Here is a 27,352-nt window from a genome sequence, read left to right on the forward strand (position 1 = left end):
CTGAAGTGTCTTGTTCCAGCTTTTGAGCTTTGATATGGGAGATGCATATTATTCTCGTAGAAGCTATTTAATCTATTTTATTTTCTGAAAAATAATTTTGCCTTGTGATTTCTAATCAAAATTGTCTTTCGGTCAGAATGTTTTGTTACACAAAAATATCATATGAAATGTATATTTTTGCAAATACCCCTCTATATAAAGGTTTTTTTTATGCATATATACCCCTCAAATTTTCTTATTTTTGTACATTTCCTTTCAAACCTGTTATTCGTGGACACCCTTCTAATTACTCTTCGGTAACCATATATTAAGATCTAAGTCCTTTAATAGATGATAAAGGTGCCCCCGATATTAAACTCTATTAATTTTTATCATTTAACATTAAATGGATCAAAACTTTCACAAACATCCATGATAAAATAAAAGTATCAAAAGTCATTGTGCAATACAATATACCCATTTGATGAGGTATTAATATTAATTAAACTATGCATTAATAAAGAACTCTTCATGATATTCCACCTTCAATCTACTAGTGCTAGCCGTCATGTAGGGCTTCAAATCTTACACTAGACCTGAAATCTTATCTCCAGATTCTTTATAGATATTCATTGTATGGTCTTATTCAAAATAAATACTTGGAAAACATATACTTGGTAGTCTTCTTCTGATCACCCAACCAGTGCTGCATATGGACACCAATTGCATCCAAAAACATCCCACTCCTTCCATGAAATCCAACCACCTTCCCTTCTGTTGTAGCAGAAGTAAAGTATGTTCCAGATTCCTCCCCATATGGTCCATACTTTCCTCTATTAGTGAAGAATGTGAGAGATTTTAACACCTTCGAACCCTCATCTTTGTTGTTGTTGTAGTAACCGCTAATGCAGTTCAAGATTTCATGGGGATACTCAAATTTTATCTGCATGAATTAAGAAGTAAATTTAGAGTGTATACGATCTTGCTCATAGTAATTGAATTGTAATAGCTAGGTTTTTAGTTCAAAGTTAATGGTGCCCATAATTTTTTTACCTAGAAAGTGCTACTTTAAATTTTCTCTATCAATCTAGAATTATTTAAAGTCATTTCTTTGTTTACTAATTTTGTAGTTGCGTTTCAATTAGAAATTTAGAGATCATGGCAACGGAACAAAAAGTTCAAGAAAATTATCGTACCTTTTTGAAGTTTTCTTTTGTATCGCTAAGTCACCCTAAGTTTTCTATGTCAATCTATATTTATCAATAAAAGCATAGTTATTTAAGTTATTTTGCATCTCTCGTTTGTACTACAATCTAGTTAAAAGCTCAAGAGGCATAGAGAACCTATATATATATATATATATATATCAAGGATTTGAATGTATTTAATCATTCTAATGCTACTTACCCTGTTAAATGTCTCACCACTACCTCCATGCCTTGTAGACCAAACAGATTGCCCACTTCTATCATACTCAATCTGTATGGAGTTTATAAAGTTGTTCCTTGTGATACAAATTTGCTTGATTCCAGAGTATACTCCATCGTCCCATGGCTTTCCTCCGTCTCCACCCCAAGGCCCTGGTCCAATTGGAACTGGTTCTTTAACCACACCATGAGTAACCTGAGACTATATCAGTTGCTAATTGTAAAGATGTTAAGATTGAATAAAATAAAGAGAATTTTATAAATCATACCTTACATTTTACCAATAATTAATTATCACTCTGGGTTAATGCAGATGCTACCAGCAAAGAAATATTCTATTATAATACACTAAATATTTTATAAAATATCAAAATTATCCATATATCCTTTATTCTCTCACTCTCGTATCTTCCTCGTGGGATTGGCAGAAGAGGAGCGAAAAGAAGAAGAAAAAGAGGAGGAGGTGGTGACTGCAACAACCATAGGATGATAGGAGGTAGTTGGGGGGTTTGATGGAATAGTAAAAATGTGAATATATTTTAATAATTTAGTAAATGTCAGTTAGTCAAAATAACGTTAAAGTGCTAAATAAATATTATAATAAAAAATGAGGGGTTGAATTATAAAATCCTCAAAGACAAAGTGTAAATAACAAAATAGATAAAATATAGGGTGTGATTTATAAAATTTCTTAAGATAAAATTGGTGTAAAACCTTTCTTTGTTAGCTGTTTAGAAGAAGGAAAATTAGTTCCATTTGCAACAAGTTATGTGATAATCTCTTGAACAAACCTAATAGTCAAGATAAGCTTTCATTATTCCTGAACAAACAAGTGACTGTTAAATCTAACAAATGTGTATAAATAATCAAAACACCATTCTTTCTTGAAGTTTAGAGTGAGATATTATCCATTCTTTGTCTAGCATAAAAGAGATTCTAGTTTTTTTTTTATATTTTGTAATATGATGTTGAATAATATTAGATAGTTTTCAAACTACTTTTAAACAATTTATGCAAGGGATATATAGTATTTTCTAATCTAAATTTATTTGTAATAACAAGTATTTAAATATAACTGATGGAATGGCAATTATGAAAGGCACAAAGATGATATTTTCAACAATCATGTGAAAAGAATCCTAAAATTTAACTCAAATCTTATTCTCCACAGTAATCATTTAATAAAATGCTAATAGCATTGTCTACTTCTTAGTTCCTTCTAAACTAAAATAAAATGAGATTGATAGGAAATATTGCTTACCTCTTCTCCAACACTTCTGCTTGTCTGGACTAATTTACCAGTAGATTTTTCAGAATCGCTAAGCTCAGTTATTTTCATACCACTCACTCCTTTTGGATAAACAGAGGGGGCTTTCTGAAATTTTCCTTCAAGAACATGAACTCCAATGCCATCTATGAACCATCCACTCCTGCCATGGAATCCAATAATCTTCCCTTCAGTCAAGCAGGAAGAGAAGAAGACACCTTGCTCATCTCCATATGGCCCATGAATCTTCTTTGTTGTGTGAAATGTGAGTGATCTAACGACTGTTGGTCCCATGTACATCATAGTGCCAAAGTAACCAGTAATATGAGTTAAGACCTCTGATGGAAAATCAAATACTATCTGCAAAAAAAAAAAAAAAGAGGCTAATTAAGTTAGTCTCAACTCAATTACCTTGTAATAAGAGATTTATTTTTTTGCATATATACCCCCTCAAAATCTCCTCATTTGTGTGTATACTAGTAAAAAATTCCTTGTTTTTATATGGGCATTCTTTTAAGTTACTTTTTTTATAATTATAAATTAAAAAAATTTATGATTTGTGTCGTGTACACCGAAGGTGGCGGCGTGCTGTGGCCCATATATTCAATTTATTGTATGTCGTTTCTTAAAAGAGTTGGCTTAGATATCCATTCTATATATTAAGAAAAGTTATCCCTTTTGTTTAACTTATAGTATACCTACATACTCATATTCGCCAAGAAAAGATTAATAGATAAAAGAAAATGACATATATGCCTTTTAGTGAAAGAAATGTATGGAGACATGAACAAAAGTGCTTATCTTTTACGGTTAAATTAATAAAATTTTAATGTTTAGTTATATTTGAAAGTATCCATACAAAAAAGAAAAGGTTTTAAGAGGGATATATATACAAAAAAAGAGAGATTTTAGAATAATATATATTAAAAAGGCGATAATTATTTTTTCACCTCTTAAGTATCATCTTTTTTCACAATGACCCTTTGAATTTTTTTTTGTGCATAAAAACCTCTAAACTATCAGAAATACCTTACCAAACTTTTTCTATTATGGGGGTCATTATGTACTAAAAATAAAAATTTAGGGAGTCATTATGTAAAAAAAAAGTTTAGAGGTTATTGGTAAAAAGTGATAGTTTGGGAGATGAAAGAAAATTTTTCATAAGAAAAACTAAATAACAAACATATAATTCTAACGGGAGTTTACCTTGTCAGGTCTGAGTCCTGCACTAAGCCCATTCTTGTTTCCCCACACTGACTGTCCATTCCTATCATATAGAACTCTTAAGGAACTTATTCCCGTTGTGCGAGTTAGATTAATCTGTCTAACTCCTGTATATATTCCATCATCAAATATAGTTCCACCATTTCCACCCCATGGTCCATATGTTACAGCACCTCCTGTGATCGATCCATATGTTATAGCACTTCCTGTGGCCAATGATCCTGATCTCTCTATTGTATTACTAGGAAAAGATAACATCTGCAAATAGTGAAGTAGTTCATCAATAAATTAATATTGCAAGAATAAAATAAATTTTCAAGATTTATAATAATGTATAAGTGTTAAATAATTGATTCAGCCCCCAAAAAGTATAATACATCATACCCCTCTTAGACACCCCCTCGCGTGTAACCCATATATAGTCTAGTAGATAAATGAAAGATAATAAAGTGTCTGGCATTTACACCGCATAAGAAGAGATAATAAAAATAGAGATTAAATGACAATAAATAAGGTTTGAAGTTCAAATCTCTATAAAACTAGGTTTTGATGCACGTGAATTATTTTTTTTAAACTGTTAAGTAATAAACCAATAATGTACATCGTACCTTTAACAACAAGTTATATATATATATATATATATATATATATATATATATATTTCATTTTCATTAACATCCTATGGTATATACTTTTGAAAATAAAAAACTAAAATACCTACAATACTCCTCAACAAAATTGTTTATCAAGGGAGGGGGAATGATATCTTTGTAGAGGTGAATGGAGTAGGTTTTATACACAAGAGTACTATAATTATTACAAGTATATATTTAGTTTAAGTCATTGGTAGGTGCTTTAAGGCAATAAAAGAAAGTGTTTTGTAAACTTAATTATAGAACTATAACATTCCAAAGCAACTATCAAAATTTTTAGGGGTTTTTTTTTTTTTTTTGCATGTATATCCTTCAAAAAGTAAATCTTATAACTATCAAATATTGATATTTACTTATGTATCCTTCACAACACTTAATTTTTGCATGGATACCCCTTAAAACTCTATTATATTTACATGGATATTACCCATTTAAACTTCATCAATTTAATTATAAAAAGATGAAAATATTCTTATTCTTTTGTATATATATTTCTTTTACTTTAGAGTATTTATATCATTTCGTCTGTTAAATATTTTTTTCAATTATAGATGTCAAAAATATAATCTGAAAAGTATCCATAAAAAAAATCTTCTGTTTTAAAAGGTATGTATGCAAATATAAAATTTAGATAGGCATACATATAAATAAGGGGTATGTAAGTAAAAAATCAAAATTTTATATTGCATTATTCTAAAGTTAAGCCCCCGTTCATTCCGGAACAGAAATATACTTATTCTTGAATAAGTCTTCTTATTCTAGTGTAGTAACTAAACAGTATCTTACTGTATTCTAGCATACTAAACCTTTATCTTATTTCATACAACTTTATATATTAATGACTCAAGATTATCATTTTACTCTTTGAGATAACAACACATAATTACTAGTTATATCGACTATAATTGATATCCTCTCTCTCCTTTTCAAAGGCAGCCTTGCATAGTTGCACAATACGAGGCAATACCCTATACACAAGAGTGTGGGTTTATAACCTGACACAGTGCAGGAGGATATTATCTAGCTAGCACACCCGAGTGAGGGGTTATAACCTTGTATTTTGGCGCAATGCAAGGTATGACCCTGCATACCTAAGTGCGGCGGTTATAATATCACATACCCGCACAGTATAATGTTATAACTTGCATACCTGCATAATGCAAGTAAACTTTTGGAATATTATTTTCCGCTAACTTAAGGGTATTTTTATTATTTGGTTTAAAACATCACCAATTCTCAATATTTTTATATCAACTTTATATCATATCAAATATAATTATTACTTTTTATACTAGTATTAAACTAAACATTAGAATAGCTTATACTAGCCTAAGTCTACTAACTATAAAAACTGACACAAAATGGTCCTTGTGGGCCTGGAGGGCGATTTGGACCGTAAAGGAAAGAAGCAAATACTTGATTAGAAATGGTCTTGTTAATACCTCTATGATCCCTAGATTATTGCCACCCTCTGGCTCGCATGGCATCCTTTGTGAATGCTCGCATGCCATCCTTTGTGAATGCTCGCATGCCATCCTTTATGAATGCTAATATTCTTGATGGAAATGCTAAGGTTGGGGAGCTAATCTCTAATGGCTACTTTGATGAGTTCTTTGATTCAAGAAGCCTTTTGGCCTACTATCCAAAATTCTATCTTAGATGGATCTGGTGGCCTGACCTTAAAGGAAAAACTAGTGCCAAATCCATTTATAACTATCTAAGGCTAAAAGATGATCTGCATAGGTCTGAGTGAAGCTCTCTGTGGAGACTTAGGATGAAGCCTAGGACCAAAGTCTTTTGGGAGAGAGTGCTCATTAGAGTTCTCCTTCATAGCCTACACATTGGCTCAGTTGAACCGTGCCCAATGTGTAGCTAGTGGGAAGAGAGTGAGGAATATCTCTTCTATCATTACATATTTGCACTTGAGGTGTTGGAGATCATCGCCCATAACCTTGGTACAACCTTTACCTTGGACAACAATAGGATTGTATATGACTGGTCCTACTCAGGTGGAGAACAAGATAAGTTTAAAGCAATTGTGTCTACCACAATTTGGAAGGTTTGGACAGCCAGGAACAAGACCTTCTCTAAAGGTAGAGAAGGGTGAGGGGAAACAAGAACAATTTTGATTGGATGGCCTTGCAAATGGCCATGGGAGATTCTAAGCTGGTTGAGCAGCTCCCCTTTTAATTAAAAGAAAAACTAAATATTGACATGTAGAATTGAAGTTTAAGATCTCATACCCTGGTCTGGCGATTCATATCTCTGTACTCGCTAGTTTGCAATGCTCCATTTGAATAGTTGTTAGTGAGAATGGTGTAGTTGTCCTCCCCCCTCTCTCTCACTGCAAGCAGTATATCATATCCTCTACCAATATTTCCATCTAGATAACTGTAGCCATTCCTATCACTAAAAGTAGTCAGACTAGTTGATGGAATCAAAGCTTTTGGTGGAGTAGTTAAGTTCGTTTGCAGTTGCTTTAGATGGAATCCAATGGAGTCCAGATACCATCCTGATGTGCCATGGAAGCCAACAATCTTGCCACCACTCATGGGGAATGAGAAGAAGGTCCCCTGCTCAAATCCAAATGGGCCATACTTGGAGAGATTGGTCTCAAATGTGAGTGATCTTATGATCACTGCAGTCCCATTTGATAGAGGTCCATAATGGCCTCTGATTGAAGTTATAATCTCCCTTGGATGATCTATTTTCACCTGGAAGACAATGGAAGAATAGCATAGTGTTAGAATATGAAATGTAAAACAAATCATGTTCCTAGCTGCTTGAACTTTTAGAACAATTGATGAGTTAATATAATACCATAGTAGAAGCCCAACTGTTCTAATCCACACCTTAGACTGTGTCGTATTAGAATATAATATATAAAAATTAATATTGTCTAATAACGAAAGCTTTTAGAGCAATTGGTAAATTAACACAATGATATATTTTTTTTATTGATCGATGAAGAGCCTATGGGCTATAGGTTAAATAAAACCGTTAGCTCTATTTGATATATAAAACTAGGCTAACACTCCTAAGAAGAACGGGCCACAATAAAATTAAATCATGTGCATGTAGTAGTGTGGCAAAAAATTAATAGACAGTGAGTTAGAAAATAAGCAAATAATTTTATACAATAGATGCATATTAACAATAGGAACTTTATTTCCTTTTAGGGTCCTACAAGATTTTTCACCATTGAAATTAACAAATGCATTTTTGTCCGTTAAATCTAACTAGCCGATAGGGTGTAAAGATCATTTGATTCTTATATAAATTGGTTGAAATAATTGGAAAAAAAAAATCATAGTACAAGTGGATCTAAATCATGACCAAATATTTAACGTTCTTGCCAACTTTGAGAAAGAAGAAGTCTGGAGTCTTAAAAAAGGCAAGTTCAACAACACACCAGACCTTGTCCGTTTTGATGCCGCCATTGCCGCCGTGCTTCTCCGACCAAACGGAGCTCCCTTTCTTATCATACTCGAACCGGACGGAATCGATGGCGGTGCCGTGAACGACCACCACCTGCCTCACCGCCGTGTAGATGCCGTCATCCCATGGGCTGCCTCCATCTCCACCCCATGGTCCTACCATTATGGGGCCTTTCTCCTAACACATATAAGTTTACATCAGTTTCTTCTTATCCCAATAGTTCGAGAGATCATAATTTCTCACTATTTCTAAGAAAAACAAAGAAAAAGTTGCATATATTGAGACAAAATCATAAATTGAATACTTACCATATCTTATCAGCAGGAGGTAGAAGGTTTGGTAGTTGATCAACTGAGACGAGTTCCCATGAAATGCCGAGTTGGATTTATATAAGGGTGGGAAGGAAACCTTATGCCAACGTCGCAGTAGTGCGTGTCACACATCGATACGTAAAAAGCTTCATGGAATTCGATTCCATGACGAAATGGAAAGAAAGGGAAGTTGCATGTTATCTTGTGTCTTTTCTAGAGTGATTCCAATTCCATGCATTCACGATGGAGATCAAAAGTAGCTGAAACCAACTTTTTGAAAGAGTAATCAATTCGAACGAGTGCAAATTCTTGGAATATATTGGAGATTGTAAAATCTATTCTTGGATGAATTGGAAGCCACACAGACAGAGTGGGAGAAAGAGACATTGGAATCCTACTGAGTTATATATACTGTGAGGTTCTTTTCGCAAAACACGTTGTAGGCAAATCAGAAAGGTTATATGACACATTTATCATCACATCCGAGTGCTGCAGAGACTTGTCTCGGATCAGAAAACCCAATATAAAAAAAACTGAAGAAAAGCCAGCAATTCGGTAGGAAGTTCTGCACTTAGTTTTATCAGACATAGGAACGCATATATAATAGCTTCCTCAATGCATTTGTATGTACAAGTCTAAAATCACATTGCGTTTAAGAAGAATGAAAAAGAAAAAGAAAGACTACATCTCTCCAACCTCTAATAACTTGGATTGGACACCACTCCATAAATCACTGGATTCTTGATTGATAAAATTATAAAATACACAACGTTTGGGGCGAAAAAGACTGATTCCTAAAATATGACATTTGGATGGCCATGCTCTTGCAACCTCATGCTGCAGGACTGAATCTTGTATTGTGACGTCGTTCAGGTAGACGCAGATAAAGTAAGACCAGCCATAAGATGGTAAGGAAACTTTAAGCACACCCTATGCAGCTCAGTTGTTCAGAAATGCTTTCAGAGAAAACGGTGGAGGTGCATCCTGCCAAAACCAAAGTTTAAATATTAAAAAAGCACTGTATGCATCTGTTATAGTCTTATTTTGATCCACCCAAATGAATTTAAACAATGCACAATGAATCAGTATCAAAGAAAGACAGATTCTTTTCATCTGGTAAGTGTACAACATGGTGCAACTTATCGCACTGACATGAACAGTTGGGATAAGGATTCATTGAAAGAGAAAAGATCAAATAGGCATTCTACAAATATCAGAGTAACCCAAGTGATTGTTTACCTTGCCAAGCTCCTGCTGTAGTTGTCTAACCACAGTAGTTTGCTGAATCAGCCTTTCCATTGAAGAGTAAGGAGGAAGGTTAGCATGGGCTGACGTGAACAATGAGAGCAAAGTACAATTGGTCACAAGAACAGATTAAAAAAAACAGTAGGATAAAACAAGTGTCATTGCAATCAGGAAAATAGAACACTACTGCTGGCAGATGCTAAGCATACCAAGGATAGCTCGATTCAGGCTATCTGCAACATTCTGTCGATACTCTGGGCTCAGTAAATGAAACATAGGTGATCTTTCAGGCTCTTCATAAGCTAGTAGAGCCATAAAGTCCTATGCCATTGCAAGATGAAGCACGCAGTGAAGTGGATTTCATTAAATCATGACAAAGATATATTCTTATATAAGATATATCGCACTTTATCTCAAAATAAATTGCATCCCTTTTCATTTTGCTTGTGATCATGCTAGCGATATCATAACAAAAGCACATTAGTGAGAAATATACCTCCAGCTTCTCAACATATTTTTGCACCTTTCCAAATGATGTCAGCCTTTTCTGGCCAAACTCCAGAGCTTCTGTGCTGTCATTCCAAGTAATAATCACATTAAGCCATAGTACAATATCTCATTGCATATTTTAATATCTACAAATTGCTCACCATTTCCTAGAGCGAACCAGATCAATGAAGTGCAGGCTTAAAAGGTCAAAATGCAAGTCCATATTAGCCTCCAGTAAGTTAGGCGCTAACTGTTCTGTGAGCTCTATGGCCTCAAGAGCGTTCCCTTCCAAGGCAAAATGGGAAATTGCTGAAAGAAAATCGAGTACAAAATTTGTAAATAGAGTGCTTTTGAAGGTACTGTAACCAGTGAATACTACTACAATCCCTGGTCCAAAGTACAAAGCACAGATACCTCCATATTAGACTGAGCCATAACAGATGATATCTACCATATACTTCATAGATGCATATCATCTACTTCTTCATGTATCGATATTCCTAAATGAAAATGTAAACAAGGATATGGCTTGGAGACATCCAGGACACATCTTGCATCCTAATGACCATACAAAGATCAAATAGAAGCAAAATTTCCATAGTTCATTTGGGGTACAATGAAGAGGACTCGTTTAGTGATAGATGTTGCATTTAGATGTGTAAATTAAGCTCTACCCACACAAAGGAGGCCTAAATTTGGAGCTCATGCCATGGTGATAATTATTATGACCGATTGATGTCATTTCTCTTCTTGCAATATTTAGGTATTAATAACTTCTCATATGTATTGGATCTTTTATTTTTCATTACAATATTCTTTCAATGAATACACAATTTTTGTATAATCTTGACCACTACTTCATAAAGCACAATCACTTATGGAATAAGGTCAATTCTAAAAGAAATATTCTAAGTTTTAATACTAGAATTAGAGAGCTAATACTGATATAGCTATTCCAATGTTAAGTTATATATACTAGTAGTAAGGAGTAATAATTACATTTGATATAACATAAAGTTAATATAAAATAATAAAGAATAATCAATTTGTATTAAAAATTGGTGATGTTTTAATTGACAAAAATACCCTTAATTGGATATTTGGATTAAAATAGTACTAATATTTAAATTTATCTGTAATTGTCATATTTATTATTAAAACTAAATGGTTACAAATAGAAAATCTTCCCCGAATTACCAACAAAAGAAATTAATAGAAAAAAGTCCCGCAATAGCACATTAATAAAACATCGAGTTCTCCTAGGTAAAATAGGTATTGATTTTAATTGATGATGCCAAAGTGGTACGTTTTAATGTACCATTCTATTTATATTAAATTTGTTAAATAAGGTCATGCGAGAAGGTATAGACTTTTTATCACAATGCGGAGAAATAATTATATAGTGCACATTATAACCCCACAGTATGGGAAAATAACCTCTCACATATGCACTATGTAGTTATTCCTCCACACTACAATAAAAAGTCTGCATCTTCTCACATAACCTTATTTCACAAATTTAATGTAACATGTTTTGTACTGCTGGACAGTTGCGATAGCCGATCTACTTCTGGAACAAAATGATTTTGGTAAGGAATGCAAAAGGTTGGAGGGTTGAGTTCATGTATTTCGGTCATCGCAAGTTGTTGGTTGATTGGAAAAGATGACCTTCATTGCCTTCTTTTACTTACTTGGAGAGTTGGGAGAGCTGCTCTCTAGTAATAAAACTGTGTGCAAGGAGTGCTACAGAATTCATCTTAGATAAGAGAGGTGATGAGCAAGGTTCTAAGTATCGGGATCGAGATCAGGATCGGGTATCAGTTGTCCGAAAAAATAATATATGCTACTCATATTGAATCAGACTATTTTTTAATTACGTAAAATTCTAAATATTATTTAAAAATACAGAATTTAAAAAAAAAATTAGAAAAAACGACAAGAAAATAAATAAAAATTACTCACATATGAAACCTAAAAAGATAAAAAATGTATTAACGTACTCAAATTCAAAACTTTGATGAATATCGCAGCACCTGTTGCTACTTCATCGTAGGAAGAGAAAGAGAGAGGAATGAGAAGCTAAAAAAAAAACTCACCCAAGGTCGCCAGAGGTTGAAGTCGAGATCGTCAGATCTTTGTTAGAGAACATAGCCGGACGTCAAGATTACCGGAGATCTACTCAGTTGCCGGTGGAAGAGGTGAGAAAGAAGAGAAAAATAGAAAGAGAAAGAAAGAAGAGAAAAATAGAAAGAGAAAGAAAGAAGAGATAGAGAGAGAGAAATGAGAAAGAGAGGCAGGTAGGGAGGGGAATATCAATTATTGATGTCCTCTAAGTTGAATCTGACCCATTCCCACCGGCCAAAATTGCTAATCTTGTCTAAAACGAATTAAGTATCAACCAAAACCCCAACTAAAACTAGCCAACCGGCTAGTTTCGATCAGGATTGAGATCGGCTAGAACCAAAACTAGGAACCTTAGTGATAAGGAGAGATCTTGGCGATGGGCTTGTTGAAGAAAAAAGTCATGCTCACTTATGGCGGCCGAGAGAGAGAGAGAGAGAGAGAGAGAGAGAGAGAGAGAGAATCTAATTATAGATGAAGTGATTGGTTATTGAGTGTTATCTTCTCAATGGGCATAGTAATTTTAGGTTATTATTAAGTTGATTTTTAAAAATAATATGGAATAAGAAAAGAGAAAATGATGAATTAGTATATCAAAAGAGACTATATTGTTGTTTAGTTACTATACCAAAGGAGGCTTATTCTAGAAGAAAGTTATTCCTATTCGACAAGTGAATAGGAACTTAAGTTACAATTATGCCATACTTCAAGATTTCTTACTTATGTAACCATATTGTGTCGAATGACTATAATCCACATCTCATATCTTTGTTGATATTTCATACCCTTAGTGATGTGCTTTCTTTGATGGATTTACCAGGGAGACCAAAGCCAAGAAATAGATGTACAGTGATATAGATAAAAAGACAAAGAGGTATATTGATACGGTTTATGTATAGGATGAAAATATACAAAAAGGAGAGGAGGCACTTCTTATCATTGTTTTCCTTGAAAAATCTAGATTAAGAGACATAAAAGAGAGTATCCTTATATTCATTAATACTTGGCAAATACAGAGCATTTGCCTAGTATCAACAAAGGGGAGTGACTTCTTTTTTTCTCTTTTTTCTTTTCAAATTGGAGTTGCAAGAAATAGCATGAGCCAAGAGGCTAATCCTAAACTATCAGAGTAAATCTTTGATTGGAACTTGGAGTTCCTAAATAACATTTTCCAAGTTATGTTGCATAGGAGAGTGCACAGAATAGCAGAAGCTACAAAGCAATTAGTGAACTCTCTTATGCATTTCTTATCTCCTTTCCTTTTAATAGGAAGCATCCAATTTCATTGTAGGAAGCAAGACAGGAATAAAAGAAATCTTTCTTCCAACAAGATTTGAATGGAGGAATTGGACTTGTCTACTGCTACAGTTAGAGCAGATTGGAAATAGCAAAATAAAGTCGGCGTTATTATCATATTTCAACACTCTTCCACACAATCTGCCAACCTGGTATAAGGATTTTTTATTTCATACATATCTATTCGAGAACCATACACTAAATTCTATAATCAAGTGAAAAATAATTTGTCTGAACTATTCTCCAGAAAGAACCAAGTAGATAAGATTTATGACAACATGATGCCTCGAAGGGAGTAGCAAATCTGACTTTGGGAGATAATGATTTTCCATTCTGAAGAATAATTTAGTAAGTATTAACTCCCAAAGATAGCATCTCCACGGGCTCAGAAATCGCAATCATGGGACAATACAATCAGTTGTGCCACAAGCACAGTAAGATATTTCAAGTCTCCTCCCTCTTTTGCTGCTCCTCTGCATCCACTGCCACCATGTGCTTACTCCATTGACTCTCTACCGCCTTGCTCTGCATTAGCCATATTGCAGCCACCAAGCACTGCAACTTTAAGACCTCTACAAACCCTAAAAGAAAAACCTATCCCACAATATATCCATAGCGGATTTCATTCTCGCTAGCTTGCTATGTGGCAGCATAACAATCCATGATTAACTCAATCATATAAACTTGCCTTGAAGTATTCACCAATCATCTTGCAAGCAACACCTAGATTGACAGTGATTTTCGGAAAATACCCTTTCCTGTCTCTCAGGATGAGTCCCTTCTTAGAAAGATAAGAAAGGGCATATTTGAAAAATCAAGTTTGATTCTAACAAAAGATTCTTCCTTGATACCTTTGCATTAGCCTAGGGTGTTACTGTTTCTAAGAATAAAGTCCAAGGTAGGGGCTTGCAACTAAGCTTTGTTCGGTTCAAGCATAACAGGAAGGTTTTTCTTGAATTAACCCTCCCTTATTTAGTAATAGGAGGGAAACACCACCTTCTCTCTACGAATGTGCATAACCCAGTCAATGTACATCAAGATAAGTTCTGCATATTGTTCTACTGTAGATGGGAGGTGCGATAAAATTATCACACCCTCATGTTGCTCCGTACCATAAATAAGTCTCTTATTCATGTTTAACAGCTATGCAAGAACCAAAGGGCACCTAAATATTTAAAAAGTAGGGCGTAAACCGTGAAAGTGTAAATATGTAGAGTGTCAGATGTGATTTTCCCTATAGGTAAAAATAATGAACATGTCTGTTCTAGTGCAACTGGTCAGCCAAATTGAAATAGGATTCTCATTGAGACTAATGATATTTGAGACTAGAAAAGTGATAAAGATATCATTTAGAAGAGCTTATATGCATAATTTCATATTTAAAGTTACTTGCCTGCAGTATAACCTGCAAATAGATTACTTACATTTGCGTTTGTCCATGTCCATGAGATAATCAACAGGTTGTTTCATCCCAGTAGAAGAAAGGAATGCCTCTGCTGTATCTTTGAAACAGTTATGCACAAGATATGATAGGATAACATTGCAGACATCATTGTCACTCACTGCCTGTCAATAGTGAAGAGACAAAATGAGCAAACAAGACTTGAGAAAATTATTTGATCTCAATGCAATTGTTGTTATGCTTCTTAATGCATTAGCATAAAGAATCTTTGAATGCTGCTTTGTTAGCTGATTAAAAAGGATCATCATGCTTGCTTCTTGTGGAACACTCTTTACCAATTAATTACTAAAAGAATCAAAAAAAGGCGGCAGACATATGACAAGATTTTGGATCTAATTCTGGAATATAGTGCAGAAGGAATGAAGAGGAACTTTCACTTATGCATGAAAAAGAAAGTGATAGATAGCTCTACAGAATTCTGATTAGTCTTTACCAATTAATTACTCCAAACAAGACAGCAAGAAATATGTCAAGATTCAGGATCTGATTCTGGAATATAGTGCAGAAGGAATTAAGAGAAACCTTCGTTACATTTCACAAGATTAATTTCTTTATGGATGATGAAGCAAATGATAAGATAACTCTACTGAAGCCTGAAGCTCACGATATCATAGTTTTATATCCCATAAAAATAAACATCATTATCAGATCTGCCAATCATGTGTACCATCAAGAATAATAAGAGTAAATTTAGAATTATTACATCCTCATGATTGGCAATGCCAACAAGAAATCACCAAGATACTACATAATAACTAAGAATTGCCTCCATGCCAATGTCAGTCAAACACTTGAACCTCTGCAGCTCTGTTGCTACCACATGCCAAATTGCCAACCTTGTGCAGCTCTGTGCTAAACTAACACAGGTTATTCAGTACAAAAGTGTCACCCTATCCCGACTTCAACAGTTAGCACATACCTTGCCCATGGCTAGCCAGCATGCCTTGTCCCAACGGCAAAATTGTTGACTCAGATTATGTTAAACCTCGCATATAACAAAGAAAATGGTGTGCTCTTCAAGTTTTACATATTATTCCTATATAATAGATAGGTACTTGACCTAATTTGGTGATTATTTTCCAGTAATACCACCAACACTAAAGTTAAAACTCTGGAAGATATCAATACTACCAAAACCACAACAAAAAATTAAACTTTTGTACAAAGGAGTGAAACTCAAAAACTTCAGTTGGATTAGCATTCAAAGAGTTAATAGAAAGGAATGAACAATGACAGAACTTGTCACTACTAAGGAGTGAAGATGGATTACGTATGGAAGAAAAGATGCAGCTCCTTCGCCTTACTTGCAACAATTTGTCAGGACAGAATTCTCATTTTTGTACAGATCAGTAACTAAGGTACATTATTAAGTGGTCATAGAAATATATATGTACATTATGTATATATTTCTGGTTTTTCTTGTAATTTTCTAGTAATAACAAGATCTTGTTCAATCACATTATACCCATGAAAGAACTGGATTGTCAAGTCATCTCACAATAGAAGAAAACTTGCTATTTAGTAATGCTAAGTTGCTCACAATAGAATCTATTTCCTACCTACCTCGACAGCTTTCTGGTCTTCCCACTTATTACAGCTATATCTGAAGCAGAATACAACCTTTTAACTAGCTTAAGCAGTAAACACGTATGTCTCAAAATGCAACTCCTGTAAAGGGGCGGTACTTCTCGATACATCGTAAACATATCTCACACATTAAAAGAGAGATATTTAAGACCTTAATCCTTTCAAAGTAGTTGGAAGAACTAAACAATTGGACATTTTAACGATCATCAACTAGAATCATCCAGCTTAATAAATAATTATAACTTTATAATGAACATACCAGATATATATTTATTTTTACGGAAAGCAATGAACCAACCAATTCATTGCCAAAAAGAGATTGACAAAGGATTGAATCGTAGTCAGAGTGAAAGCCTCAACAAGGATGAAACCAAGATGGATAGAGTAATGATATTATCCTAGAAGATAATTCTTGTATTGTCAAGTGGAAAGAGACCAATTAAACGAAGTTTTCAACAAAACGAAATATTAAAAAGAAATAACACAAACAAGTGATGGCAAAACTAGTAACCTAACATTAAAAGGCAATTTGATCCACCCTCAAAAGTGCAATTGAATCAACAATCCAAACTTTCAAAGAGATCCAAAACACAAGAAACTCTCCTCTTCTTTCACTTACACAACGCCCACCAACCCCCCATCAGACGCAAGTCAAACATAACATAAACGCCTAAAAAATGGAATCCTGAGATGAAGAGAACATGGGTGACCAATTTCTACGATCTTCTCGTACAAACAAAGCGAAAAAAGATTAAAAAATAATAATACAAGTGATTTCACCAGGTGTAGGGTTTAGGCACAGGAAGATAGTGGGAAACCTACGATGTGCTCGTAAAGTCTGGGATCCAAGTCCATCATCGCCACCGCTAAGAGAGAGGAAGGTAAAAACGAGAAGGAGAGAGACAGACGAGGAGAGTTCTCGGCTCCGACGAGGCGAATGCCGGAGATTTGTGGCCTGGAGGAGTGGTTCCGTTCTCCACGACAATTTTAGTAGAGGAAGCAACCAGTTGAGATCGGACTGGGTCCCATGAAGATCCGAACCCGACATGTTTAGGATCCGATTAGGTGTGGGATTCCCTCGTTAACACTAATTTTTTCTTTTCTTCTATTTTTAGAGAGAAACTAGGGATTAACTCCTAATTAAATTTCATTAGGATCTGTAAATTACTAAGGAATAATCAATAGCTGGGATAGGGCTGATCAAATGGCCCAATCCACCCGTGCTTGGCTCGAGCCCAAACTACCATAGACGGCACAGGCCGACCCTTTACATATCAGCCTCTGCCTGGGAGCCCGTCCATCAGCCCGACCCAAAAGCCCAACTTGAGAGCCTGCCCATTAGCCTACACGAAAGCCCCCCTCTTCGGCTCGACCGTTAGCCCGCACCTAAATTGATCAAATGACCAATGTCATTAAGAATTGATAAATTGAGTTGCATAAAAAAATTGAGATAGCAGGACTGATGAGTATTTTTCCATTTTATATTTATATTATAAAACCACACTAATTTAATCTTACCTTATTTTTGACCGAAGAGAGAGAGAGAGAGTCATTTTGTAAAAGAAAATAATACTTTTTCACATAAAATACTAGATTTTACTATATTAACACCTCATGAACTATAGGGTAATATCACAGTCACCTCGTGAAGTTTAAATGCTATAATCAGACCTCCTAAACTAATCGGGCATTGAAATGTTGTCTTTTCATAATTTCAGTGTCTTTTTATAATTTCAGTGTCTCAGTTTTTAACTAAAAGTAGTCACATGTGGTTCATATATAAAATTTGTAGCAAATATGCCAATAGAATATAAAATTAGGACAAATATATCCATCTTCTTCTACCTTCATTTTTTTTCTTTTTTCTTCATTCCTTCATTTCTTCTTCTTCTCCTTCACCCTAATTGAAAGCTTTCATCTTTGGTCAGCTCCAACCCCAACCTAAACTCAAACCCTCCTTTTTCCTCAACCCTAACCCAAACCTAAAACTCAAATACTTCCTCTTCCTCAACCCCAATCTAACATAAACATAAACTCGTCTTCTTCATCAACCCTAACCCCTACCTAAATGCAAACCATCGCTAGACAAAAATCCTATCGCTAGGCAACGTTGCCACTAAAACATACTACTGCACCACAATCACCGACACTATTATTGCAAAATCCGATGATGCCAAGAGATCCCCAATCAGCCCCAACTCCAAGCACTCGGTCCACTCCGCCATCCCAATCATGAGGGTAGAGCAAGCGACCCTCCTATGACCTCCCCACCATGTAGAGGTCATGAATGCACTCCATGCTTTGGATCATTGGCACTGTCTCCTCACTATTTCTCACCGCCTTCTTGATATACATTATTGACCTGTTGTCGACATTACGCCCTGAACTCGCTAATGTACTTGTCATCGAGCAGCCACTCATGGGTGTTGTTGGTGATGATGGTGATGGCACAAAAGTCTTTGGTGACGGTGTTAAGGAAATGAACCTTCCTTGCCTATGCATAATCAAATGAGAGCCACCAATTTATGGGAAGCTAAATTGAAAGCAATCAATATAATGGAATACTGTCAACCCAAGCAAATAATAACACTGAGAATTTTACATGGAAAATCTAAATTGGAAAAAACCACAGAGCCTTGTCCTAGTAAATTTTTTCACTATGTGTAGGGAGATACAAATCTTCTCTAGATAACACTAGAGGCAAGCATACATGATTCTCAAAAGAGAAAATTATTTTTTGTGCTATAATCTCATCATTTAATAGAACACCAAAATAAAAAGGATGAGTGGAAAGATTCACTAACCAATAGTGAAAACCAGAGGTGCATGAACCTTTAGAGAGAACAAAAGATGAGCTGAAAAAGAATATAAATATCGACGTTGAAATTCCTGTGGAAGGTAGCAAGATCACCTCCAATAGCACTTCTTCTACCCATTTGACAACCCTTATTTCTCTATTTCCCCTTTCTACACATGTATTATCTCTTTTTTTTTCTTTTCATATGCCCTAAACCCTTCCATCCATTATATCATAAGAGATTTGAAATATGAGCATATTTACAAGCCTAACTTAATAGGAGGGCCAAATATAACAGGCAGCGGTTGCTATGAAGGTGGGGGAAGGGTAATCGAGGTCGGGGAGGAAGAAGTGGACAACGATGAAGGAGACGCCTGGGTGCTCAACCATGTGCTATGTGTAGGTGAGGGCCTCGCGACCGTCGGGTCCGCCGAAGAAGAGGAGGGCAATGTGGAGGGCCGCCACCGCAGCGCTAGATCCCCAAGCCCTTAGGCTGCCGTTAATGAGGATGATGATAGAGCAGGGCAGCTACAAGGATGTATCGGTTGAAGGTGTAGATGGTAAGCTGGTGGGCGCCATGCCACCGTCAACAGTCTGGTGCTTGTGGAAGGGGAGTAGGATGACGATGGCAAGCATTTCAGCGGCGATGGCGTAGACATCCTCGTGCATGTTGGGGTAGGGAAGACAAGTGTTGGCGTGTTGCTTATAGTTCTCGAAGGTGGAGAAAATGTGTTCGTTTTATTGGCCGAGGTGGTGGTAGAGGCGGCGTGGGTGGCCTTGGTGGAGTTATTGACGCCAAGGATGTTAGAGGCGCAGTCAGTGAGCTCGACTAGGTGGAGGGTGTAGACGAAGATTGGGGAGCGCTTGGTGGGGTTAGAGAGGTTGACAAGGGAGATGAGAGAGGGGACGTTGCGAGCATTGTGAATGTAGACGAGCATGCAGAGTTTGGCATTTGGCTACAAATGCTATATGTTGCGACGCTTGTAGCCTATCAAATGCCTTGCCAGGTGGTGGACGATGACCACCACCGGGATCACCAGCGCCGTCATCCCCACTAACACCAGCACTATGATGGCAAATGATAATAATAATGCCACGAGGATAGGGAGAAAAAAGAAATCTACCATTTTCCATTAGTACTATCCACTCTTACACCACTATTTGTTTAGGGGGTTTGGCTATAATGTTTTAAATGATAAGGGGTTATTTGATATCAGTCTATAGTTCTGGGAGTGCTAATGTAATTAAATCTATATAGTATCTCTTTAAACTGAATGAATTAAATATTCTTTATTTTTCTCTTACTAGTATTCTATCTAAATAAACTTTGATATTTTTCTTACTAGCATTATATTCAGTTAGAGGTATCAGAGTTTTGCTCGCTGCTATCTATTCAGTTCATCATGGGCGGCTCAAGGCGGCAAATCGGATATAATTCCTTAACGACCAAGAGATATTAAGATGCAATCTTTATGATAGATGTGGCTTGCGGGGCATCTTAGACCTCACAATTGTATAGATATTTCTTGTCATTTTATCTTTTTTCATTTGTCTGACGGGTAAGCGTTGTCAAAATAATTAAGCTAGCTCAAGCTTGGTTTGAAAATGAATTGAGCTGACTTTAGCTCAACTTGAAAATGAATTGAGTCGAGCTTGATCTTCATAATAGACTCAAAAATAATTTCAAGCCAAGCTTGCTCATGAGCAGGCTTGGTCAACTAAACTCGATAAAGCTCAAAATAATATATATATATAAAGTACTATTTTATATACTATATTATAAAATATACTAAAGTGGATTATTATGTACTTTGATTATATAGTCTAGTTCTAAAATTTGATTCAAGCCTAAATGAAGCTTGATCGGGCTCCATATTTAGCTTGAATTAAATTAAAGTTAAAATTACTTATTAATCGGCTCGTCTAACCTTGAGCTTTGCTTAAGCACAAAATTAACTCTAATTGTAATGATTTCAATTCAATTTTGATCGTAAATATAAGCTCGAAATTAATTTCAATTTAAAATGGATTAAAACTGGGCTCCATTACACACCTACGGAGGGATGAGAGGTGTCCAATAATTTATTAAAGACTATATGTACTAAAATGTTCCAAAAATGTATATAAAAATAAGGGTTACTTTAAAAGATCTAAGTGAAATTATTAATTTTTTCTTATTTTTAAAGAGAAATGAAAATTTAACAGCCTTGCCGCATAAATTTCAAAGAACATTCATAATCTATTAATGTTAAAAGTTAAAAATACCAAAATAATCTCAAAAAATTTCGAAGTTCAAAATTACAAAAAGAATCACGCGGCGTAGAGACTTCACTGAAAGCATCAGCATAAATTCAACCTTGTATGTACAATGTCGGAAGGGAAACTTGCTTTTTAAAATGCATGAAATATTGACAGAAATCAAAAGAAAAAATTTCACTTTTGTTAGTACGAGTTAAAAATCAAATTTAATTTTGACAAGAATCATCAGGCTTATTTTTAATTCGAGGTCTGACAGTTAATCCAGTTACCTCATCTTTTGCATACAAAGATAAGTAGTTAACTGTTTTCAGCACTTCCTGGAGTCATCAAAGTCCACATGCACGCCTTACCTGTAAAACTTCACAATTTTGGAAAAAAAGATAATTTGGAAAGATAGAAAGTTATGCAGATAACTTGCAAAGCATCTAACGTTGAATCATGCCATGTAGTTCTAAGTATGAGAATGATTAGAAAGATGCTATAATTTGAAAGGCATCCAAGTTCTGAGACAATGAGAGTCATATCTCAGATTGCCACTAGCTTTATTTGATCAACAATTAAACTAGTATTACATTAAAATACAAATAATTTAATCATAGAAATGATACATCAATCAGTTCTATCATATATGCTGTTACAGAATTCTGATATTCATCAATGATGACTGAAAATTTCAAACATCTATACGTATATGGAACAGTTCCACACAAGTTTGGAGGAAAATATTTAGTTACACTATCACATTCATGTTGGCAGAAAGGTACAGCAAATCCTTGAAAAGGGAATTCTGCAAGAGAACACAAGATTATAGTAAGTTTGAATAAACATAGAATGACAGGAAATTAAGAATGCCATCATACCCTAATGCCACCAATACCATATTTTATGGCCCTCAAATGTCGAAGAAATTATTCCAAGATCCAACTTTAAAAAATGGATCTTTCCTCTTGATTCCTTCTATATTAGTAGAATTTCCTTTGCTCTGCAAGTCAGGATAAATAATAAACACCACAAATGGAGGATGCACAGATTATCAGATAGTGCAACAGATTGATACAATGCTAAGATGTAAAATAGCTCAGTAAGAACCAAGATTGACGATTAAATTGGTGCTACTGGAGATGAAATAATTTGACATCTAACAAGGCATTTGGCGTATGATCTAAGAAGAGAGCTGCAGAGAACGTTAAAATTAAGTAGCCTAAGCCAGATCTACACTAAGCATGGCGCACAAGAGCAAAATTTTTTTTGCATGTTTTGACAAACTGTAATAATAGATGAGCAAGCTCAACAAAAATAGCTTAACTGTTCACTAATCAAAGTGAAGGTAGCATACCTTATAGCATTGTTTCCTATCGCTATCACAGATAGGATAATCTTGTGGGCAGCAATAACGATGGTCCTTGCAGCAAACTGCACTATCCAGGCCACAACAACTCCATGAAAGACAAAATCCTAACACCTGCCAAGTGCAGCAGCAGGTATATCCTTCTGCGCAGTAGGTAAGAACACTGCATTTAGTTGGACCTGGGCCAGGTGAAGGAGGAGGGTTGGGGCTAGTTTTTGTAGGGTAGGATGGTAACATGTTTATACCACAGACCCCTGCTGAGCTACCACTGTTACGGAGCATATGCATATACCCATCCATCCCCCAGCTTGTTCCCCAAGAGTTCTTCAATATCCAGTAATCAACTCCATTTTCTGAACCATATCCAACAATTAATACAGCATGATCCAAAGATGTTGAACATGGGCCAGTGAAGATACCCTGCCAGGAATGAAAGGACGTTTATGAGCCAGGAAAAAGGAGCTTCAGAATAGTTCTATCAGAAAAAGATACATATCCTTGAAAAGAGCAAACCTTTGAGTACAACTGGAATGAACTCTCACTACCACATATTCCTACACTAACAGGTTGCTTTGCCACAGCCTGAAGTAATAAATCTTCATTGTTTGCGGGCACATCAGTATAACCATCAATTGTCACAACCCGACGATTTACCTGTGATAGGCAGGCACGATCAGTCTTCAGTATATATTAGGATGCTAAAGATAAGGCAACCATTGATAATAGAATGGTTAAGAAAGTGACTTATTCTAATCAAAAGATGGAAGGCATGAGGGAATCTTTCTGCTGGCATGAATAATGCTACCTTGTTCTTAAGGCATGTCCTTTCCCCAGTTTTATATGGGTAGTCATCTTCTGAGTCAATTCCATGATTTTGTATCACCCACTTATAGGCATAATCCATAAGTCCACCGCTACAACCACTGTTGTAAGTTCGGTCGCAATCAACTAACTCCTGTTCGGAAAGGCTTACAAGAGATCCACTCACAATCTTATTTATACCTTCTATAGCACCAGTAGCTGAGAAGCTCCAACAAGCACCTGAACAAGTAACCAAGCAGCAGCAAATATTTAAAGAGGAAGTAATGTAACTGACAAACAGAATGAAGCGATGGAAATTGGAAATAGAAAGAATTATAAGATTACAAAGTAGGAGAGGCAGTTACAGGGGATATCAAAATAAAGGGAAAAAAGCATATAACTAATTTTCTAATTTAGAAGAATGCTTTCACAACTAGGCTATGGAATTGCACTTCATTTATATCTCTAGATTTGCATAAAGAAATTTAACATAATATCCTCCATAGGAGTTATCGTCTCTCTCCATCATGTACATTCATTCCATATTGAGGCAAACTTTCCAGGTAATAATAGGGTCAAAGCGCATAGGTTAATAGTATGAAAATGTCTATCCACAAATTAGCCATATAATTTTCAAGGCAACAGTCCCTTTTGCTTGAATTTTCGTTAGCCTTGAAAAAAAAAATTTTTGTGCAAAATACTAGATGGTTTAACAAGTTGTTGACAACCACTAATAGAAGATCAGAAACAGATCTCACATAATTTTAAAGCAGCATAGCACTTGAGTATGAGATAATTCAATTGAACGCTTGAGAGTATGCAAAGTGCTTACATATACCTTTGTAAGTTGTCACTGGTCTGACTCTAGGTTCTTTTGGATGAATGCAAAGAGAAGCCCCTATATAGTTATAATCTTTTCCATCATATTGACTCTATGTCTAGAAGAACTTCCATAAATTTGCTCCACATTTTGGCCAGTCTTAACTATAACCACCCAACAACTGCCTATATAGGCTTAGAGCAGTCCCACTCTAGTTAATTTTATTTCACCAAAAAAGAGTTACCAATTTTTACAAGTTTGACATAAAGGTGATAGTTGATCATAATAGTATGACTGCATCTAACAGATCCTTCCAAACCTAGCCTTCAGTCATACCAAGAGTTATAAATGGGAAAAGGGATGGTGGATGATGATGTTGAGATATCTCATCAAGTTCTCCATAAAATCAGTTCAGATTTCATAATCCCAAGATCCAAATTAAATATATCAAGCTATTTGCTTTACGGTAGCCTTTGTCTCCCTATTCCCATTAAAGTATTTCTTGTAAAGATCTCCACAATAGGGTGTAGAAACTGCCAGTCATAACGATGTAAACTGGGGATTTCTCAATGTGCCAGGTTACCAGTAGTATAAAACTATAAATACAATGTAAACCTATTTTGCTGCTGTTGTATTTTATTTTAGGAGTTTGTTTTTAACTGCCACTAAAAACTTTAAAGTAATCATAATGGCCATGACATTCTTCAAAATTTTGTGATTGCCACCGAAATCATTTTAAGTATTGAACTCTTTCAAAAATATCATTCCGTCAATTAAATCTGATTAACCATTGTTAAAACTGAATTTAGATTAATATAAGACAATTTTGCTTGTATAAATTACTTAAAATAGTTATAATTTTTTAAAGCTATGTAATATTACTCGATATCATAGCACAAGAAAATAAAGTCTTATTATCTGTAAGAAAAAGAATCAGTTATAAATAATTTATGATTTAAACTTCAAGAAAAGAAAAAGGTATTTTAGTCATCAATATGAATTTGTTAATTTTAACAACCATCCGTTTGGATATTCCTTGAATATTCTGCAAAAAAAACTAAGTGGGCTGTTTGAATACTAGAAAGTGAGCAAAGAAAATATACACTTTCAAAAAATTCTCTATTTTTTATGTTTAGTTGCAAAAATGAATTAAAGGAGTTACTTCCTTACCTACCAAAAATAGTTTTACTTTATCTTTTGACTTCCTTTAATCACTTTACTGAAGTGAAGCACTTCATTTAACTTCATTTTCTAGCCAACAAATACAATTATGTAAAAAAACCCTTTATCTTAATATCAGTGAATCGGCTGATCGTTTCCATCTGAGTGAGCATAGCAAGTCGCCTAACCATGTAATCTCTAAATACTTCTCTTAATATTAACTGTATTGTTCTAGGATAGGATCATTAGAACTAATATAGAGAGAACTTCAACAACAACTACTCATACAGGTGGATTTAGAACACCACACGAATTACAGTTTGAAAGGCTAACCTATATGGGAATCTCCAAGTATATGCTTATTTGGGTCTCATTTATTTCAATTTGAATTCTCCAAGACCACACCTATGATTCATTTCAAAGCAAGCCAACAACAATCCTATCCGAATGGCAACACTTTTAATGAAAACCAACTTAAAAAAGATAACTTTCACCCCAAAAAAGTAAACAGCATACCGCAGCTCCCCTGATCCTTAACTTTGGTCACTGCCCCTTTCTTCCTCCAATCCACCGACTCCGGCACCTCGCCATTGAACCCCGAAAACACCATCCGATCCCCCGACGGCGCCGCGATCCCCGGCGCAAGCCCCAGCCGAGTCGCGCGGAACTCGTGGTGGGTGAGATCGGCGAAGGCGTTGAGGGAGAGAGCGTAGGATGAATTGACGGCCGCGTTGTGCTCGGCGACGAAGGCGGCGTTGTCCTCGAATGCCCGGAAGCGCGCGAGCTTCTCCTCCTCGGAGGCGTATCTCTTTCCGTGCTCCCTGCACCATGACTCGAAGAGGTCGGAGTAGGAGGAGGAGAGAGGAGTGAGAGAGAGGACGAGGAAGAGGAGAGAGAAGGGTTTAGGGAACAGGGGCATTTTGGGATGGAGGAGGTGGGTGTGATTTGGGTGTAAAGGGAGCTGGAGAAAGAAAGGAAATATGATTTAAGGAGATATTATTGGGGATTCGAAGACCAAGAGAGGACTTTTCTCGTAGCTGGGGTAGTGGGGGGTACTTGGCAGTCTTCAGTTGGCTGCTAACAGGTCCAGTAGATTCCTACTATTGAATTGGCTGCTAACAGGTGCAGCAGATTCCTATGATCTAGGATATAGCTGATCCGTTACAAGTAGTTAGGCGTTTACTCTCGCCGACACTGCTTATTGCGCACGATAAGTTCAACTCCAACCCTAAATAATATTATAGAGAAATTATTTGGTGGTTGTTGATTTGGTGGCTTCGATTTGGTAGATAATTTGACAATGCAGTTAGTTTGAAAGAACAGCTTGACAACGCAACGGCTTGAAGCAAGTCTTAACGGCGTTTAGTTTGAAGCAATTATTCGGCGAGGCATATAGCTTAAAGCTTAGACTAGACAGTTAAAAGCTCGGTGGAGCCTAAAGTACCTCTATATATAAGGAGGATTAATTATTTACGAATAATTTTATTTAGAAATTATCGTTTATTTTTACACACAAAATCTTTAATCTCCTCGTGTCTTTGACCGAAAAGGTGACAAAACATAAATCCCCTCCTATATTAACATTTCTTTTTCATTTTTGCCCTTCAAAAAATTACAAATCTATTCACATCCTCACAGGTGATTCATATAGATGAAAACATAATGAA

The 27,352-nt window shown here is 35.5% G+C and overlaps 3 protein-coding genes across 5 annotated transcripts; all 3 read right to left on the reverse strand.

The window, feature by feature from the left end:
- Positions 1 to 397: 397 nt before the first annotated feature.
- LOC140796148 (jacalin-related lectin 3) lies at positions 398 to 8,354 on the reverse strand. 2 transcript variants are annotated; one of them, XM_073149040.1, is made up of 7 exons: positions 8,297 to 8,354; positions 7,968 to 8,165; positions 6,794 to 7,264; positions 3,880 to 4,155; positions 2,668 to 3,033; positions 1,387 to 1,608; positions 398 to 922 (listed from the first exon to the last, which is right to left on the reverse strand). In XM_073149040.1, the coding sequence occupies exons 1-7, from the start codon at positions 8,297 to 8,299 to the stop codon at positions 626 to 628; spliced, it is 1,833 nt and encodes a 610-aa protein (XP_073005141.1). In that variant the 5' UTR covers positions 8,300 to 8,354; the 3' UTR covers positions 398 to 625. The 2 variants fall into 2 exon arrangements, with proteins under 2 accessions (XP_073005141.1, XP_073005142.1); XM_073149041.1 differs by having other exon boundaries at positions 1,387 to 1,602; positions 8,297 to 8,346.
- Positions 8,355 to 8,874: 520 nt separating this feature from the next.
- Positions 8,875 to 17,500, reverse strand: LOC140796150 (uncharacterized). Its single transcript, XM_073149044.1, has 7 exons — positions 17,322 to 17,500; positions 14,875 to 15,016; positions 10,195 to 10,342; positions 10,041 to 10,116; positions 9,754 to 9,865; positions 9,539 to 9,627; positions 8,875 to 9,283 (listed from the first exon to the last, which is right to left on the reverse strand). The coding sequence occupies exons 1-7, from the start codon at positions 17,355 to 17,357 to the stop codon at positions 9,239 to 9,241; spliced, it is 648 nt and encodes a 215-aa protein (XP_073005145.1). The 5' UTR covers positions 17,358 to 17,500; the 3' UTR covers positions 8,875 to 9,238.
- Positions 17,501 to 22,036: 4,536 nt separating this feature from the next.
- On the reverse strand, positions 22,037 to 26,678 carry LOC140796149 (low-temperature-induced cysteine proteinase). 2 transcript variants are annotated; one of them, XM_073149043.1, is made up of 6 exons: positions 26,202 to 26,678; positions 23,709 to 23,944; positions 23,417 to 23,557; positions 22,892 to 23,323; positions 22,433 to 22,537; positions 22,037 to 22,342 (listed from the first exon to the last, which is right to left on the reverse strand). In XM_073149043.1, exons 1-5 carry the CDS (start codon positions 26,602 to 26,604, stop codon positions 22,448 to 22,450), a joined length of 1,302 nt encoding a protein of 433 aa, XP_073005144.1. In that variant the 5' UTR covers positions 26,605 to 26,678; the 3' UTR covers positions 22,037 to 22,342; positions 22,433 to 22,447. The 2 variants fall into 2 exon arrangements, with proteins under 2 accessions (XP_073005144.1, XP_073005143.1); XM_073149042.1 differs by having other exon boundaries at positions 22,416 to 22,537; positions 26,202 to 26,667.
- Between the last annotated feature and the right edge of the window lie 674 nt (positions 26,679 to 27,352).

Source organism: Typha latifolia, chromosome 10 (assembly GCF_019914945.1).
Source record: "Typha latifolia isolate L0001 chromosome 10, TyphaL0001v2, whole genome shotgun sequence".
NCBI lineage: Eukaryota > Viridiplantae > Streptophyta > Magnoliopsida > Poales > Typhaceae > Typha > Typha latifolia.